Below are 20,195 nucleotides of genomic sequence, written 5' to 3'. Positions count from 1 at the left end.
ATAAAAAATGTAAAAAAAAGAACAACTCGGTACACTTTCTCTCTTAGAGGAACTATTATTTAATTTCAATGTGGGGGAGCCTTCCCCAGCTGGATGGAACTCAGAGTTCCTAGAATTTGAGTCAAAGACCAACTCCATCCTCCCTGCTCTGGCTGCTCTTCCATGCAAACTATGATTTTCATTCATTTTACTCCCATCAAAGATACAGCCCTTGCTTACATCTGTCCAAACTGTACTTAAGATTATCTAACTCAAATGTCCTTTAAATGCAGTGGGTTCTGGCTTTCCACGGCCAGGGAAAAGAGTGTCAGTCTAGAGGGTACCACTTCAAAGCAGTATCATCATGTATCTCCAGAAATCCTTGCAGATGACGTGTATAAAGCAACTAGTCCATGCACTGTATTCAGTTGCACTGGAACAAGAGTGTAGGGCACCTACCCCATCTGTCCCAGGTGGAGATTTCTCTCTGTTTTTTCCACCATCCGAAAAATAACTGCTAAGTGCAAGTTTCTATTCCAGGCTTTCCTGTCACCCCTAAGACACAGTGTCTGCAAGTCTGGCCACTGCCACCACCCAGCTTCATTACACCCAGCTCCTCCAGAAGGAATTGCAGTTTCCCAAAGCTCCAAACTGCCCTGGCTTGGGGCATTTACTTTTGAGTATTACCTGTAGCCCCCACTTTTTCATCCCTTTTTTTACATGTTATTTAGTACTTAGGTCTTAGTCCTTAGTTAGAACTTAGAGACTATCTCACAATTTTCCTGATATGAGTGCTGCTCCTAGACCCCAACTTTATGGATGGGGGTGTCTTGCTTATCCCAGTGTCCCTCCTACTTACACAGGGTCAATCCCTAATTAATGACTGCAGAATAAAAGAGCCAATGAGTAGGGAGTCTTATTTATTAAGATTTAATATCTCCCACATTCTTCAATAATCCAAGCATATCCAGGTATGTATCTTTTAATTTTACAGAACAACACAATAAAAGGGATAAGGGAAGGCAAGAATTTACCATTTTTTTCTTTTTTTCTCGATTCCTCTATTTACCAGCTATTTTAGTGCAGTCTTCTTTCACATTTCCAAGGAAAGTTCTTTTCCAATGCCATGTTATGTTGTTCAACATCACAAAATAAGATGGAAAGTTTCCCAATTAATTTTACAAAATAGCAAAATGTAGAAAATGTTAAAAGCAGCAAGAGAAAAGCAACTTGTTACCTGTGAGGGAGCCTCCATAAGAACAATAGCAGATTTTTCAGCAGAAATTTTACAGACCAGAATACAGTGACATGATATATTCAAAGGACTGAAAGGAAAGAAAAACTTCCAAGCAACAATATTCTACCCAGCAAAGTTATCTTTCAGAATTGAAGGAGAGAGAGTTTTCCATTCAAGCAAAAGCTAAAGGAGTTCATTACCACTAAACCAGCCTTATGAGAAATGTTAAAGGGACTTCTTGAAGCTGAAATAAAGGTCGCTAATTAGTAACAAGAAAACATATGAAAGTATAAATCTCATTGTAAATGTAAATATATAGTAAAGGTAGTGGATTAATCATTTATAAAGCTAGTATGAGGGTTAAAAGACAAAAGTAGTACAAAATAACTGTAGCTACAAAATAGGCAAAATACTCACTTCTTGCATAAACAGCAACGCATTTGTGGTCAATGTCATTTGTAAACTCAGAATTTGAACTTAATTAAACTTTCTATTAATAGGAACAACATTTGAAAAATACCAAAAGAGAAAAAATAATCTCCAAATTACTCTTATATACCAGAAACACAAAGGTGTTATATACTCAATCCTCTCAAGCCCCATCCTGCCTCTTCACTACTTAGAATGGTGACTATTCTCTTCAAACTGAGTGAATAATCTGCCTCAGACTTCACTTGTGGCGACAGAAGCTGTTGGGTGTGACCCTGGCCCTGGCCCTACCAGTGGCTCTGACCCTACCACTGGCCCTGACCCTACTACTGGCCCTGGCTGCAACTCTGGCTTGAGATCTCTTTTCCTCATCTCTCAAAGCATCCTCATACAAGATAGGAAAGGCATTGGGGATGGTACCATTTATTTTGGCCAAAAGCTCTAGGATTTTCATCTTGCTGGTCTCTGCGTGGGCCCGAGGACCCCACAGGAACTCGTGGCGAGCGGGATCGCTGTTGGCCACCTGCCGGTACTCCAGGTACCCCTCCTGCACCCACACTTTGGTGATGAGTTCCCTGGGCTCCCCATAGATGAAGTGCTTCCTCCCAGCACAGAGCCCCATCACACTCAGCACTTCCCAGATGTTCTGCTCAGGGGAACAGTTGCCATCCATGAAGATCACACTCAAGATATTTATAAGGAGGCCAGTCTTGGGCACACTTTGGTCATCACTCAGCATCCCATTGTAGGTGAGGCCCAAGGTGTTGACCAGGACATAAGAGTGGCTGATGGGGTCCAATTCTTTCACATCAATGCCAAAGACCAGCTGGAGGCACTCAGAGGCTTGGCTGAGGATCACAGGGAAGTGGTCCTGGTAATCTTTGATTACAATAAGCATTTCTACTTTTGTGATTAGCTCCTTTGTGTGATATTTGAGGAGCAGGAACCCCACTAGATCAGCCACCTTATCTTCTATGGCATCTTTAAACAAGGACCCAGTGACTGGCAGGGACTGCAAAGTGCTTGGGCCCTTCCCATCTTGGCTGCTGGAGCCCTGATCTGATTTGATTGATGGTGTGACTGCCATGGCAATGTGGGAGGAGCAGACTCTCTGAGAACCCTGGAGAAGACTTGGTGTCCCAACAGCACCAGAAACCTCCTTTATGGTGCTTGGGATGACAAAATGGGAAGATAAGAAGGAGGAGGGAGAGGAGGAGGAAGCGGAGGAGGGAGAGGAAGAAGAGGAGGTGCTGGAGAAAGACGAAGAAGTACTGGTGGAGGAAGAGGAGGAGGAAGAGGAACAGGAGGAGCTGGAGGAGGAGGAGGGAGAAGAAGAGGAGGAACAGGGGGAGGAAGGAGAGGAAGGGGAGGAAGAGGAGGAGGATGAGGAGGAGGAAAAGGACGAGGCTTCCTCCTCCTGAGACTCAGGAACTGAGTGCGCTCAAAAGGCTCCATACCCTGCTTTCAGACTGAAGACCTTCCTGAAGCATGCAACGCAAACACTTCGTGTAACACCAATGCTTTGGAGTGGGAAGAATGATAACTCCTGTTAGCAAGAGTATGGACACAAGGTGGGCAACTGGATCCACAGGCCTGGGGGAGAGAGGGAGTGTCAGTGGCCCGGGCTGAGAAACCCACCGTGGGGGGCTCTGACAAAGGCTACTTACAGGTCTCCTCTTCAGGGGTGCCCTCGGCCTCACAGGGGCTCTCCTCCTGGTGGACGGTCGTCTGTGAACCTGACGGGGGAAGTGAGGCGGCTCCTCAGGGTGCAGCCGGCACAGCCCGAGGTTCTGGGGGCAACACGGGGTGTGTGGAGTGGACGTTGGCCTCGTGGGGTCCCCTCTGTTCCGGGAGCCCCCGGGTACACACTCAGGGCCCACACCTCACCTTCAGTCCTGGCACTGCCAGCCTCCTGTGCTCTGTGACCCGAGAACACGTGTCTCAGACCTAGGCCTTCCCGGTGTCTGGAGCCCCTGGGAGAGAAAGGAGGGGAGACCTCGGATCTACACTGTGGCACAGCCCTGGATCCGCGTGCTGGCAGGAGGCCTGGGCTCTGGCAGGTTCCCACTCTTCTAGGGTGGGAGGTCCTGTCCGCGCTAACTCAGGGTCCTCACCGGGACTCCAAGCGGGACCTGGGATTCTGCTCTCCAACCACCTGAGGGCCCCATCCTGATAGTAGGTCCCCGGTCTCTCTGAGCCCTGGATGCCGAAGTCAGGACACACCACGTGTGCTCATCCCGCATTGAGGCCTCCCAGGGCTGACAGCAGGCGCAGGATCGGTTGCGTCCCCTCTGTTCTGGGATCTCGGGTCCCTCACTCCTCCCTCGGGGTCACCTTGACTCCTGGCAGGACCTGGGATTCCCCTCTCAGCCCACCTGAGGCCCCGCCCGTCATACCAAGACCCCAGTCCCTCTGAGACCCGCATTTCAGGAACTGCTGCCCGAGGTCCTCCCGCCCCATGGCCTCCCAGGACTGACTCTGTTCTGGGGTCCAGGGTCCCTGAATGCTAACTCGCGGTCGTCACCTTCACTCCCAGGCGGCCCTGAGATTCTCTCCTCCGCAGACCTGAGGCCCCCGCCCTTTCACTATGTCCTCCAGTCTGTTTGAGACTCGGATGCGGAAGTCAGGACAAACCTCGTGGGCCTGTCCTCCCCTCGGGCCGCCGGACAGCTGAAAGCAAGGGCGCCTTTCTGTGGGATGGCCACTTTTCTGGGTTCAGGGGCCCCTCCTTCCTGCTTGAGGGTCCTCACTTTGACTCAGGCGGCATGTAGCCTCCCCTTGGAGCCCCCGAGGCCCCGCCCCTCATCCCAGGACCCCAGTCCCTCCGAGACCCGGATGGCAGGAAACGCCACAGCTGGTCACCCTGCCCCAAGGCCTCCAAGGTCCAACACTGCCCCGGGGTGCAAGATCCGTCCATTCTCCCTCGGGGTCCTCACCTTGACTCAGGCGGCATGTAGCCTCCCCTTGGAACCCTCGAAGCCCCACCCCTCATCCCAGGACCCCAGACCCTGTGAGACCCGGATGTCAGGAAATGCCGCCGCTGGTCACCCTGCCCTAAGGTCTCCAAGGACCAACACTGTCCCGGGGTGCGGGATCCCCTGTTCTCCCTCAGGGTCCTCACTTTCACTCAGGCAGCACTGGCCTCCCCTTGGACCACCCGAGGCCCCGCCCCTCATCCCAGGACCCCAGTCCCTCCGAGACCCGGATGTCAGGAAGTCAGGACCCCACGAGTGCTCATCCCACCCAGGCCCTCCCAGGGCTGGCAGCAGGGGCGGGGATCTGTGGGGCCCCTTCGGTCCTCCCTCAGCGTCCTCAGCTTGAGCCCCGGCAGGTCCTGGGACGCCCCCTTGTTGACCCGAGCCCACACCCTCATACCAAGGCCCTCACTGCCCTGAGACCCCCAGGGGAGTCTGTGGACTCACAGCAGGCCACCAGGCCCAGGGCTTCCCAGGACTGTGGACGCTAGGGGCTGAGATGAATTCCCCGGGGGTCCCTCAGCCCTCCCTCTGGTGTACACTGTGTAACATGGGCCTCCTTCCCTTTGTGGACCTGAGTCTGCACCTCTCAGACCAAGGCTCTTAACCCCTTAGTTCTCTGAGGAGGTGTGGGGGAGGGCAGGAGAGTGCAGTTTCCTGCATATCAACATCAAACACAATTTCTGGCATGTTAATACCTGCCTCATCCATACCACGCTGTTAAAAACCCAAGTCTGGATACTGTAACTTCTGAGATGAACCAACCTCCTGTCCCCAAGATTTGAAATAAAACTTAGATACTCAGTTGAGCAAATCTGTTCACTGAATACAGCCTGAATGCAGTGATTGCAACCTGGAAAGCATAAAACTGAGGAGAGCTATATGGGCCCTGTGCAAAGGAGTGGGATTGGAAGTTTCCCTGGTAGTAGCCAAGAAGTGAGTGGTTTTCAAGATGCATAAGAGAAATTTTTAGGAGGGACATGGGAAGATTCACATCTCCACAGAAACTTAAGTACATCTGTATTACCTTGGAGGGATTTTAGGTAAGACATAGAAATCAGTTAATAGTAAAGGGTGAAAGAGAACAGAATGAACCACTGAAATGGCTGGCCTTGGGGAAAGGTTTGGTGGAAACACCCTTTCTCTGCCATGCGACTCCCTAGAATTGACCATCGGATGGTAAGAAGCAGTGATTAGTCAGTTTGAGAAGGGTTTTTAGGGGTGTTAAAGAAATGGCTCTATTTCTCCAATCAAAGGCCTCCCTCCCAACCCCCATGAGTGTGTCAGGATGGTGCTTTATGATGTCTAATGTACATTTGCCCCCCCAGCATCTTCCCTACCCAAGGACATGTCAGGATGGTACTTCATGATGCCTAAGCCTCTCCCCCAGGGCTACCATTGGCTGGGGGAGAGCCTTACTAACCAAACAAAGTGTGTGGCCCTTCATTGTCCAAGAGAGGGGTATGTATAGGCATGTCAGGAGTTCTGGGGTAGACCACTGGAAAATTTTGATATGGGGAAGGTGACCGGGAAACCACAAGTCCCTAGTACAGTTATGGAACAACTGATCCCGAGCACCAAAAGGAGGAAGTAGAGGAAAATGCCCTGTCAACCCAGGTCCGGAGGCAGTGTCAAGGTGAGATGACCCCATCCAATCTCCTCCTCCTCTTCCTCATTAACACTTCTCCAAAACCCCTACCGTGTTCTTGTCTGGCAGACTGCCCCTCCTCAGCTCACTTCCTTTCTCATGATGCCCTTGTTCTCATTCATTCCCCCATCATCTTCCCCCAAACCAATGTCCTTCTGTGTTCACCTTGTTGTCCCTCCATGTTTCCAAAACAACCACGGGGGTAAAAAGTCTTCTTCAAGGAAGTTCAAGAGAAAAAAGCTCTCCAATAACTCCTACGCCTTCAATGTGGGGTCATTTTCACAGGCCAGATGAGGAACTGAATCAAAATGAACCAGAGCATGATCAAGAGAGTGTGGAAAAATCCACCACTTCAAGTGATGACCTGGGCAGCTAGTAACTTCAGAGCAAGGCCTGAGACCTTAGAACTATCTGCCAAGTCTCTGAGGTCTGGCCCCTGAGAAGTGGCCAGTGGTGTATAGGCTAAATCTTATACCTACATGGTACAATAGTGATGATTAAAATAAAATCTACAAGTTGTGAAAAGATGTGTGTGTGTCTTAGTGAGTTCTCTGAACATGAGGAGGAAGGAAGGGATGTGGCAGGTGCTTGAGCAGGGAAGAAGGCAGGGTCCTGCAGCATTGTGGGGTCAGATCAGAAGGTCCACAGTTAAGCAGTCACAGAGGATAAGGATTGGGTAAGGTATGAGCACTGAAACAAACAAAAACAAAGAAAGAGCATACTTTATCCTGTGGGCAAGGAAGAAAAGGACTTGGTGTTTCTGCCTGTGTATGTATTTGGGGAGCAGGGCATGATGTCAAAGTGTGGATTGCAAGAACCTATATGGAGTGATATACTTGGGTGGCAGCACCACTCCACAAAAAGGGCAAATACATCACTTCTAGGCCACTTACCTCATAGTTGTGTTTATTGCATCACCTGCTATGCTGTAAGCAACTCAAGGAACTCAAAATGAACAAAAATCTCACGATACTAAAAGTCAATGATGGCACTCCCCAGCACTAAAATAATGGACACTCAAATTCAACACCAATTAGGCCTCTTTCTTGTTAAGAAGCTTGAGGTGGAATAGTGGTTCCCAAAGGCTAGGCAATGAGAGTTGTTCAATCCTGGTGTAGCATTAAACTGCAGATAAAATTTTAACTTACTTTTAATTTTGAGATAACAGTGGGCTTATATGCAGTTGTAAAAAATAATAAAAAGAGATACTGTGTACTCTTCAGCCAGCTCCCCTAATGATTATATATTTTAAATCTGTAGTAGTATAATACCAACTGGGATATTGACATGGACACATTTAAGATACAGAACATGTTCATAACGTCAGGAATCCCTCGTGTGGCCCATTTATGGACACATCCACTTCCCTCCTACTTCCACCCACTTAAATGTGATAACCATTCATGTGTTTTCTATTTCTACGTTGTTGTCACATCAAGAATACTATATAAATTTAATTGCACGGTATATGAGTTTGGGGATTGGCTTTTTCACTCAGCATTATTCTCTGCAGATTCATCCAGGTCATTGCTGTATATATTAATAGTTCATGTCTTTTTATTGCTGAATAGTACTCCATGGTATGTATGTACTACAGTTTGTTTGACCATTACCTCATTGAGGGACATCTGGATTGTTTCTGGTGTTTGGGATGAATAAAACTGAAGTGTCACTTCCTCTGCAAATTACCAAAATATTAGCAAATAGAATCCAACAACACATAAAAAACATTACACATCATGACCAAGTGGGGTTCATCCCAGGGACACAAGGGTGGTTCAACATACGCAAGTCAATCAATGTAACACATCACATCAACAAGAGAAAGGACAAAAACCACATGATCACCTCAATAGATGCAGAAAAAGCATTTGATAAAATTCAACACCCATTTATGATAAAAACTCTCACCAAAGTGGGTATAGAGGGGACATATCTCAACATAATAAAAGCTATATATGACAAACCTACAGCCACCATAGTACTCAACGGTGAAAAACTCAAAAGCTTCCCACGAAAATCTGGGACAAGACAAGGCTGCCCACTATCACCACTCCTATTCAACATAGTCCTGGAAGTCCTAGCCACAGCAGTCGGGCAAGAGAAAGAAATAAAAGGGATCCAAATTGGAAAAGAAGAGGTAAAAGTGTCATTATATGCTGATGACATGTTACTATATATAGAAAACCCTAAAAGGTCCACACAAAAGCTACTAGAGCTGATTGAAGAATTCAGCAAGGTAGCATATTACAAGATTAACGTTCAAAAATGAGTTGCATTTCTTTACACTAACAATGAATCAACAGAAAAAGAAAGTAAAGAAATAACACCCTTTAAAATAGCACCCAAAGTAATAAAATACCTAGGAATAAATCTAACCAAGGAGGTGAAAGACTTATACAAGGAGAACTATAAAACACTGATTAAGGAAATTAAAGAAGACTTAAAGAAATGGAAAGATATCCCATGCTCTTGGATTGGAAGACTCAATATTGTTAAAATGGTAACACTGACCAAGGCAATCTACAGATTTAATGCAATCCCTATCAAATTTTGGAATAGTTTGGGAAAGATGATTGTTAACTCTTCTCTAAGTGTTTGGTAGAATTCACCTGTGAAGCCATTAGATCCTGGACTTTTGTTTGTTGGGAGTTTTTAAATTGCTGATTCAATTTCATCACTGGTAATTGGTCAGTTCATATTTTCTATTTCTTCCTGGTTCGGTCTTGGAAGATTGTACATTTCTAAGAAGTTGTACACTTCTTCTAAGTTGTCCATTTACAGAAAAAGTTCTGAATTTTCATGTACAAAGTCTGGGTGAAAAAAAATTTTCATTTCTCTGGACAAACACCCAGAAATATATGGATCATATGGTACTTGCATGTTTAGCTTTATAAGAAACTGCCAATCTGTTTTCCAAAGTGGCTGTGCCATTTTGTATACCCATTAGCAGTTTTATTTTTTTTGTAGAGCAAAAGTTTTTCATATTGATAAGGTCTAATTAACTGTTTACTTTTATGGATGATAATTTGGTGTCAAGCTGTAAGAACTCTTTGCCTAGCCTTACATCCTAATGATTTTTTTTCCTAAAAGTTTTATAATCTTATGTTTTACAATTAAGTCAGTTATTCTTTTTATGTTAATTTTTGTATAAGATGTGAAGTTGAGATAAACTCTTTTTTGTTTTTGTTTGGTTGGGTGTTTGTTTGTTTTGGGCTACAAATGTGCAAAATGGCTCAGCACTGTTTGTTAAAAAGTTGTCTTTCCTCTATTGAATTGCTTTTTGTCTCTTTATCAAAAGTGAGTTGGATATATTTGTATAGTTCTATTTTGGGTTTTTTTATTACATTGTTCTATGTGTCTATCCCTCCACCAATCTTACATGGTCTTGGTTACTGTAGCTATATAGTAAGTTTTGAAATCAGTTTGATTGATCCATACCAATTAATTATTTTTCAGAACGGTTTTAGCTATTCTAATTCCTTTGTCTTTGCATATAAATTTTAAAATAAATTCATCTATATCTGCAAACTTTCTTGCTGGGATTTTTTGATAGGAATTGCATTATGCCTGTGTATCAATTTAATAGCTCTAAGGCTAGTGAGGGCATCTATTTCTCCTTGTGTGAATTTTAATAGTTTGTATCTTTCCAGGAATTAATATTTTTCATCTGAGTTACTGAATTTATAACCATAAAGCTCTTTATAGTATTCTGTTATTATTAGTATAACATCTGTGGGATTACTATTGATGTTTTGTCTTTCATTCCTGTTATTGGTAATTTGTGTATTCTTTCTTTTTTCTTGATTAGCCTGGTTAGATATGATCAATTTTATTTATCTTTTCAAGGAATTTGTTTTTTGCTTTATTGATTTTCTTTATTGTTTTCCTCTTTAAAATCCACTAATTTCTCCCATAATTTGTATTATTTCCTCTCTTCAACTTGCTTTAAGTTACTCTGTCTTTAGTTTCCTAGGGTGGAAGTTTAGGTTATTAATTTAAAATCTTTCTTTTTTAATATAAACATTTAAATTATGCTTTAAATTTCCCTCAAAGACCACTTTAACTGAATCCTACAAATTTTGGGTGTGTATTTTAATTTTAATTCAATTTAATGTATTATTAAATTTCTCTTGAGACTCCTTCTTTGACCCATGTATTATTTAGAAGTATATTTCTTAAATTTTCAATATTTGGATATCATCCAGATGTGTTTTTCTTTTAATTTTGAGTTTAATTACATTATTATCTGAGAACATACTTTTTATTATTTCTACTCTTCTCTATTTGTTAAAGTTTGATTTATGGTCCAGAATATCATCTCTTTTGGTAAATATTCCATGTGCACGTGAGAAAAATGTGTCTTCTGCTATCGTTGGGTGCAGTGTTCTGTTAATTAGGGACTGCCCTGAAGAACTATTTCTTCCGTGGCATAGTGGTCCAGCTGAGCCAGCCAGAGCCCTGCTCCTGAGCAGGAGAAGGAAGAATCTGTGGACCAGAAACAACAGGGATTTGCCCAAGGTCACCAGGTGGCAGAGCTGAGTTGCTAATGCCTGCCAGGCCTGGGATCTTCCCAAAGTACCACTGTTCCTTGCAGTTTCATCAGCCCATGTGTGCCCCAGAGAGGATACCACCCTCCCTCCATTGGGATAAGCCATGTAAATTGTCCTGCCGGTTTCTCTTCACCCTCCAGGATCAATCCCAATGGTCACCAGAGTTCTGTAGCCAGGCAGAGGCTCACAGCTACCCGTAGACCCCCACCCCCACCCCGCCAGATGACAGAGGAGGATCAGCCTTTGTCCTCCTAGCAGGGAGCCTCAGCCACCAAATGCCACAGTCTGGGGGGCTAGGTCCCTTCTTCAGGATGCTTCTGCAGACTCAATGAATCTTCCCAACAACTTTGAGAGGTCCACCTTATCATGCTCAGAAACAGAGGTTCATAAAGGTGAAATCACTTGCTAGAAATCACTTAGCCAGTAAGGGGGAAAAGCCAGTATTGGAATTCATTGCACATTAGCTTCCCTCACTGGCTGACCTGGAGTCTCCCGGTAGGAGCTAGGAAGAAGCTGTAGTATAATGGGAATCAAGATGCCTGGATTACAGTTCCAGCTTGGGTCCTTCCTGGGTATGCAGCCTTGGCATAACCACTTCAACTTTCTGAGCCTCAGTTTCTCCAGCTGTACAGTGTGGACCACATTGCCAACCCTTTGTAGCCTTCTATTAGTCAACAAATGTTTACTCAGCACTAGTTTTGTGCTGTATTCTGCTAGGTATTACAAGTACAGCAAATTAATCCTCAGTGAGCTTACAGTTTATTAAAGGAGGGCAGTTAATATACATAAATAAATGACCAGATTACATTATGCCAGGTCTGCTAATTTCTACAAAGAAGATTCAGTAGGGAAATGTGGTGGGAGAAACTTGGGATCTGCATTAGCTAGAATGGTGGTGCTTTATGGTTGGCATGTAGCTCTAATGGAATGACACACAAGAAGTGCTCAGCAAACCAGGCCAGTGGTGAGGTGTGAGAACCATAATGGGAGAGGATCAGGTCAGTTACATTCCTACCTTCAGAATTTTGTGTCTCATCCCCCTAGCCTCCCAATATCCTTGGCTTGAATCATTCCAGCTCTGGCTTGGGCCCTGTTGTCCCCTTCATCCATGCCTCAAGGGCTTTATTCCTAACACTCCTTCCCTCTTCTTTCAGATTCATCTTTCCTTAGCTCCAGCTGAGATTCACCTCCTAGAGGACACCTGCTCCTCTATAACTCCTTCTCAGGACTCACACATCTATCTTTTCATGCTGTAGCTCCATAGGATGTGTTTCTGTATGAGAGTAGTTCTCTGCTTACAGACATTTACTTAGCCTACTAGATAGTATCTCATAAGGCCATGACTGCTTCTGAGCCCCTTGGTGGCCTCAACATTCCCAGTACACTGCTTGCCACAGAGGAGAGGAAGCACTCAAGTTATGTTGCATGGTATTGCTGATGGTGGCAGCAGGACTTGCTGGCTCTCAAATGAAGGCTCTGCAGTGCCCCACATTGCTAGAGTGGGACAGACAGAGGCCAATGGGAAGGAAGAAGGGGATTCAGGAGAAGAGAGAGCTGTCTTTATGCAAAGTCACTAGGATAGATGACCTAGAGCTTTCCTCTTCTTTCTTTGCCCTCATACAACACTTTTTTCTGGTTTTCTTCCCATCCCTGGTCAATCCCTCTGTTTTCTCCATCCATCCATTAAGTGTGGGTGTTCTTCAAGACTGTGCTCCAGGCTTCCCCAATTTCTCATCTCTGTCACCACACACTCCCTGCTTAATATCATTCACTCCTGGTTTCCAGCTTATCTACTCCAGGTCTCCTGAACTTCAGAGCAGAGTATATGATTGTCTCCCAAGACCATCCACCTAGAGGCCTAATAGGCAACTAAGTTTCAACAAGGCCCCAAAGAGCTTCATCTCCTATATAAGAGCACCGTGATTAATCCAGTAGTCATCAGAATGGAAATCCATGTTCAATATTCCTGTTGAATTTACTTCTAAATGGCTTCTGACTCCATCCTCTCTTCTCTATCCCCACTGTCACCATTTTGATATAGGTTCTTGGGCTGGTACATTTGCCTTCATATCCATTCTTCATCCTTCTCCTGCTCCACTCTGTTTTTCAGGCTGAACTTCCTTGGTTCTTGTGCCTCATGCAGGAAGAGTAAAAGTTGAAAGGAAGGGAGAAGGAGCATGAGAGATGGTGGTCCTCTTTCTGTACCCTGAGCTGCCTCTATCTCCTCTGTGACTCCATCTCCCACCAACAGACCCTCCATGATTCCAGTTTTCACCAAGTGACACTGTCTTAGGGCTCTGGAGACCCTGGCTCCAATCTTTGTCCCTCTAGCCTAGAAGTGGTAGCAATTTCCTGCTGTTACTTATTTGTGGGTTCTTCATCTTACACAGTTTGGCTTCTCAGTCATTCCAGTTCATATACAACCAGTTTCCTACATTACATTTCTCTTGTAAAAAAGAATTAGAGTGGTTTTTATTTTCCTAGTTGGACCCTGACTGATACAGCCCTTACTACTTCTAACCTAGCTTATAGTAACAGATTTCAGTAAATCACCCTGATGCTAGTCCTATTCCTATCTAATTTACTCTGCACATTGAAGCCAAAGTTAATGTGTCTTAGACAAACTTCCTAAAAGCTTCAGTATTTCCTCACTGCCTGTAGGATGGAGTCCTTATTTTGGTTTGCCATCTGATGGTGGGATGGGTGAGACAGAGGACTGTTGCCATTGTTTGGTTACAAAATGGGGACCAGGGTAGCAAGCTAAAAACATCCCTTAGCTACTGGCTCAGTTTCAGATTAGCTCCTCACAGCAAGAAAAGTGAGCTCTCCAGAACAGCCTTGGTGAATAATAAAGGCTTCAAGATCCCCCGATAAATATAGATCAACTGATTGGAAGCTCCTGATTCATCCACTTGCTACATTCTCAAGAGATTCCTGTCCCAACAACAGATGACCATAGTGTACTTGTAAAATACACTTAGGAGCATCTCTTTTTATACTTCTTGCTCAAAAATGGAATAAGGAAAAATCTCAAAAGCACTTGTAATACAATCAGATTTTTAAAAGATTAAGGTATCAGGGCTAAGGAAAAATACAAAATAACAAAAATGATGGAGCCAGAAGTCAGTTTGTACATACAATGCATACTATGGGATCCTAAACTTTCAGTTAAGTTTAAGACTTTTTAGCAGCCAGCACTTGGAGAAAAAATTTTCCATTATGTGACCATCAGAATTTGAAGGAAAAAAAACCAATGAGTTTTTCTATGAGTTTGGCTCATAGAAGCCTAATTATTTCCAATGATATGAGAAAGGAACTGCTTCTGTAAGAATTAGAGGTTTTCCTGGATTCATGGCTTAATTTGTATGTTGGGGATGATGGGGTGTCCTGGAGTTACAGTTTTTCTGGTTAGTATTTTTTGTTATTGTTCTCTGAGACTCATGCATTATCATCCTCAGAAAACTTGTGAGTATCTGAAACACTTTTGTCTTTGCCTCTCCTTTGGTTGATATGCCAGGTCTATGTCACTTGGACATTTACTCTTTCATCCAGCAACCACTTATGGGTAACCTACTGAGACCTGGCAATTCAGTGGTGAAGAAGTTAAACTTAACTTCTGCCACCATGAAATTGAAAATTTAGTGTAGAGAGCTAGGAGATACATGAAGATGCATATTTTGTTATAAATAAAATAACTTTAGATAATTATGATGTCCAAGATAAAATGGAATAACATTTCCAGTAATAGGAAGGATGCTAGCTAATTTGCATAATATGATCAAGGAAGGCCCTACGGTACTTAATTTTTGAGACCAGGCTTGAATGATGAAAAGAAAGCAGCCATACAAATTTCTTGCAGAAAAGTGATTAAAGAAAGAAAGGGGACAGTAAGTGCAAAGTTCTTAAGGCTGAAAGCAGCTTGTTCAAGGAACAGAAAGAAGGTCAATTTATCTGGAATGGAGTAAGCAAGGAGGAGAGTGATAAGAGATGCAAATGGAGAGGTAGGCAGGGTCCAGATCACATAGGACCTTGTAAATCATAATAAAGGGTATATGTTTTTTATTTAACATTTTATTGAGTTATAGTCATTTTGCAATGTTGTGTCAAACTCCAGTGTAGAGCACAATTTTTCAGTTATACATGAACATACATATATTCATTGTCACATTTTTTTCTCTGTGAGCTACCACAAGATCTTGTATATATTTCCCTATGTTATATAGTATAATCTTCTTTATCTATTCTGCATATGCCTGTCAGTATCTACAAATGTTGAACTCCCAGTCTGTCCCTCCCCACCCCCTTTCCCCTTGGCAACCACAAGTTTGTATTCTGTATCTATGAGTCTGTTTCTGTTTTATATTCATGTTCTTTTTTTTATATTCCACATATGAGCGATCTCATATGATATTTTTCCTTTTCTTTCTGATTTACTTCACTTAGAATGACATTCTCCAGGGACATCCATGTTGCTTTAAATGGCATTATGTTGTCATTTTTGTGGCTGAGTAGTATTCCATTGTATAAATATACCACCACTTCTTTATCCAGTCATCTGTTGATGGGCATTTAGGCTGTTTCCATGTCTTGGCTATTGTACATAGTGCTGCTATGTAGGGTTCCTTCTGGATATATGCCCAGGAGTGGGATTCCTCAGTCATACGGTAAGTCTACTCCTAGTCTTTTGAGGAATCTCCACACTGTTTTCCACAGTGGCTGCACCAAACTGCATTCCCACCAGCAGTGTAGGAGGGATCCCTTTTCTCCACAGCCTCTCCAGCATTTGTCATTTGTGGACTTTTGAATGATGCCCATTCTGGCTGGTGTGAGTTAATACTTCATTGTAGTTTTGATTTGAATTTCTCTGATAATTAGTGATATATATAGAAAACCTTAAAAGGTCCACACAAATACTACTAGAGCTAAGCAAAGAATTCAGCAAGGTAGCAGTTTACAAGATTAACGTTCAAAAATCAGTTGCATTTCTTTACACTAACGATGAATCAACAGAAAAAGAAAGTAAAGAAACAATCCCCTTTAAAATAGCACCCAAAGTAATAAAATACCTAGCAATAAATCTAACCAAGGAGGTGAAAGAATTATACATGGAAAACTATAAACCATTCATGAAGGAAATTAAAGACTTTAAAAAATGGAAAGATATCCCATGCTCCTCGATTGGAAGAATCAATATTGTTAAAATGGTCACACTGCCCAAGGCAATCTACAGATTTAGTGCAATCCTTATCAAATTACCCAGGACATATTTCACAGAACTAGAACAAATCTTAATAAAATTTATAGGGAACCACAATAGACCGAGAATTGCCAAAGCATCACTGAAGAAAAAGAAAGAGGCTGGAGGAATAACTCTCCCAGGCTTCAGACAATACTATAGAGCTACAGTCATGAAGACAGCATGGTATTGGTACAAAAACAGACATATGGACCAACGGAACAGAATAGAAAGCCCAGAAATGAACCCACAAACTTTTGGTCAACTAATCTTCGAGAAAGGAGGCAAGAATATACAATGGAATAAAGACAGTATCTTCAGCAAATGGTGTTGGGAAAACTGGACAGCAGCATGTAAAGCAATGAAGCTAGAACACTCCCTTACACCATACACAAAAATAAACTCAAAATGGCTCAAAGACTTAAATATAAGACAAGATACAATAAAATTCCTAGAAGAAAACATAGGCAAAACATCATCTGACATACATCTCAAAAATGTTCTCCTAGGACAGTCTACTCAAGCAATAGAAATAAAAGCAAGAATAAACAAATGGGACCTAATGAAACTTACAAGCTTATGTACAGCAAAGGAAACCATAAGTAAAACAAAACAACAGCCTATGGAATGGGAGAAAATTTTTGCAAATGATGAAACCGACACAAGTTTTATCTCCAGAATATATAAGCAGCTTATATGACATAATAAGAAAAAAACAAACAACCCAATCCAGAATTGGGCAGAAGACCTAAACAAGCAATTCTCCAAGGAGGAAATACAAATAATCAATAGGCACATGAAAGGGTATATGTTTTATTCTAAGTGTGATGGGAAGCCACTGAAAGAATTCAACAGAAGAGTGGTATTATGTTTTTTAAAGTTCACTCTGCTGTGTTGAGAATGTACTGAAAGGGGAAAATAGTGGAAACAGGAAGACAATAAAATAGGATGCTATTGCAGCACTGTGGGAGAGGGAACATGGTAGCTGAGAGATGAAGAGAAATGGTGATGAAAGGTTAGATATATGGGATGAAAGAATGAGAGGAATCAAGAATGATGCTTAGACATTTGGCTTGAGTAACTAGTTCACTGAGATGGGTAAGACTTTAGGAAAAACAAATCTGGGAAGAGAATTAAGTGTTCTGCTTTTGATTGCAAGTGACAGAAAACCCAAATCAAAATTGCTTCAACAGTAAAGGAACTTCAATGGCTCTTGGAACTCAAAAAAAAATTCACAGCAGCAAGTTTTCAGGTATGATTTGATCAGAGTTCTGGTTCAGTTGCTCTTAATCTCTTGGCACTGTCATTCTCTGGTCATCAGTTTGACTTGCCTCGTGGTAACAAAATTGCTGCAGCACTTGCAGGTCTCATTCCACACATCACTCTTGTAAAGCAAGAAAGAAAATATATAAAATTCAGAGGTTCTGAAGTCCAGTCCAATTGGATTAGCCTCAGTCATGCACCTGCCCTGGAAGCAATCACTGTGACCTGGAGAATGGAATATGTGAACTGACAAGTTAGATCATGCATTCCCCATCTAGATCAGGAGAGGCGGAATTAGGTTGTCTAGAAGTACCTTGATATCCTCAGAAAATCATGAGAGGTGAGAAAGCAATTGGGAAGTAGGAGGAACGCTAGAGAGACAATCAACTGATATCCAACACAGACATGTTTAATTTGAAATTCTAGTAAGATATCTAAGGAAATCTTAGGGAGGCAGTTGAATATATAAGTCTGGAGAAGGCTGAGCTAGAAATAGACATTTGGGAGTTGTAGGTTTATAGATGTCATTTAAGGCTATTGGAATGTGTAGACATTAGAGTCATTGTCTATTGGCTATCCATGGGGTTGACATTGGAATCCACTAAGGCCATTAGAATACATTGGACATTGGAAGAGATGGACACTTAGGGAGTTGCCAGCATAAAGAAAAAAGTAAGGAGTTTCAAAGACTGAGGCCAGGGATACTCCAACATTTATAAGTCAAGTGAACAACCAACAGATTTTAGCATCATGGAAGTTAAGAAAAGAAAGTGTTTCAGTAGAGCAGGAGTATATATGGGTGTTGGATACTGCAGAGAAGTCAAGAAAGTTGAGGACATAAATGTGACTTGGATTGGGCAGCATATTTGTCATTTGTGATCTTCACAAGAGCCATTGTAGAGGAGTTGTGGAGGTAGAAATTTGATGCGAGAGGGTTGAGAAGAGAATATGAGATGAGAAAGACACAGCACAAGAACATAATTCTTTCAAGTAGCTTTGCTGTGAAGGAGAGCATAAACCAGAGTGCCTGAAATCCCTAGAAGGTGAGCTCTGTGGGGACAGAGGTTTTGCTTGTATCTTTTTTCACTGCTGGTCTCCATCACTAAGAATTCTGCTTGATATGGAATATTTTGAATGAATTAATAGTGATGCTAAAGAAGAGAGGGGGACCCAAGAGACACCTTGGGTATAAAGGTGTCTAGTAAAGTCCTGGCTCTTCAATGCTTCTGGGAAGAATGTCACAAGGTGTCAAGAACTCATATAAGACACAGGGGACCTCCCGAAAATCGCATATCCAATGTAAAGGTGAAGGTCACTCCAGCAGCTGATTTCTCCTTTGCTCCCAGAAGCTTGATGCCTGTTTTTACAGTGTTGGGATAGGCTAAACCTGGAAGGGTATAATTAAATGTTTTAATAGAGGGGAGAAGCTTTCCCTACTTCACATGAGGTATTTACAGAATACCTCTTTTGGAGATAGGCTAATAACGTCCATTGCCCAAGCTCCCATGACATCCAGCCAGACAATGTGAAATCAATAACATAGTCAACAAATCTGTGAGTCAGAGTTGTGTCTGTCTACTTTTAACTTACCTACAGACTGCAAAGTGCCATTGATGCTGCAATGGTTATAGTTGGATCAGTAACCCATACGTTTTGTGTAGGTCTTTGTAATAATCAAGTGGAAAAATAATGAGGACCAAGACTAAGATAGTAGCAGTGGAAATGAGAAGTGAGGGACAGACTTGAGAAATGTTAATGAAAGGGAAATTGACAGGATGTGGTGACTGGTTGGATGCTTCCCAAATTCATGGAACTGGGGACTCTAAGGTTGATATAATCATTCCCTGAAATAGAAACACAGAGGAGTTAATTTTCATGGAGTAGGGTGAAGGGGAGATGACAAGCTCATTTTGGACTTGTTTCATTTGAGATGCCTCTGTGGTGTCTAGTCAGAGATTTCAGGCAGATTGTTTGTTAATTGTGCACTCAGAAGAGCTGTGAGCTGCATATAAAATTTGAATGTGTGTATGTGTGTTTGTATTGGGGAAAGTCTTGAGCTTAGAGGTGGTAGTTGGTACCATAGTAGTGGGAGAGAATGTCCAAGGAAAAAATCATAGACTTGAAGAAGGAACAATGGGGTGTCGCACATTGATGGATGATTAAATAAGTGGAGACCCCATAAAGAATAAGAGAAATAGTGTGTCTAAGGAGTATAGTGTTTTAAGGAGGGAGTGGTAAATAGTATTCAGTGCTACTAAGAGGTCAAGTAAAAAGAATATTGAAACTTGACAACAGACTTAGCAACCTGGAAGTTATTGACAACCTTAACAGGAGAAGTTTCTGTGGAGTAGGGGGAAGAGTCAGGAATAGAGTAGATTGTAAGTGAGAAGTGGGTAAGTGGTAGAAACAGCACACATATCTCTTTCCAGGAGTTTGGCAGTGGAGGGAGTGGGGGGAAAATATGGTGGTGGCTGAAGGATAAAGAATCAAGAGAGGAATTTTTAATTGAAATTACAGAAATGCAATGTGTTCTCAAGTTTAGAGAAAAAGGTATTAAAGAAAATGAACATGAAGGAAGAGAAAAGAGAGAGAAAGACTGATGAGGTGACAGAAGAGGAGGGTCTTAGGAGTGTGAGCATGGGAGAAGTACTTACCTTTGAACAGAAAGAAAGCATCATCTCTGAAGCTGGAGGTAAAGTAGTCAGAGAAGAGAAGACTATTATAAACTGGTAAGGGGGAAGAGTCAGGAAGTTGAGAGATGTAATTTCTCAATTTTATCAGGGAAGTAAGAGCAAGGTTGCTTTCCATAAGCAAGAAGGATGAAAACTGATTAGGAATCTTGAAGATAGGAGAAAAGGTTTACAATAGTGACTGG

The 20,195-nt window shown here is 42.6% G+C and overlaps 1 protein-coding gene and 1 long non-coding RNA gene across 2 annotated transcripts; both read right to left on the bottom strand.

Annotated features, from left to right (window-relative positions):
- Positions 1-992: 992 nt before the first annotated feature.
- Positions 993-2,930, bottom strand: LOC116661881 (melanoma-associated antigen 10-like; the record flags this gene model as incomplete). The annotated part of the gene is made up of 1 exon (XM_032474701.1): positions 993-2,930. A coding segment is annotated over one exon (1,044 nt), but the record flags the coding sequence as incomplete, so codon positions are not given.
- A 325-nt stretch (positions 2,931-3,255) lies between these two features.
- Positions 3,256-4,238, bottom strand: LOC116662002. Its single transcript, XR_004317976.1, has 3 exons — positions 4,170-4,238; positions 3,533-3,618; positions 3,256-3,381 (listed from the first exon to the last, which is right to left on the bottom strand). It is a non-coding gene; the product is annotated as an uncharacterized LOC116662002 (long non-coding RNA).
- Positions 4,239-20,195: the final 15,957 nt, after the last annotated feature.

This window comes from Camelus ferus, chromosome X (assembly GCF_009834535.1).
Source record: "Camelus ferus isolate YT-003-E chromosome X, BCGSAC_Cfer_1.0, whole genome shotgun sequence".
NCBI classification, from domain to species: Eukaryota; Metazoa; Chordata; class Mammalia; order Artiodactyla; family Camelidae; genus Camelus; species Camelus ferus.
This window is presented reverse-complemented; position numbering and strand designations above follow the sequence as displayed.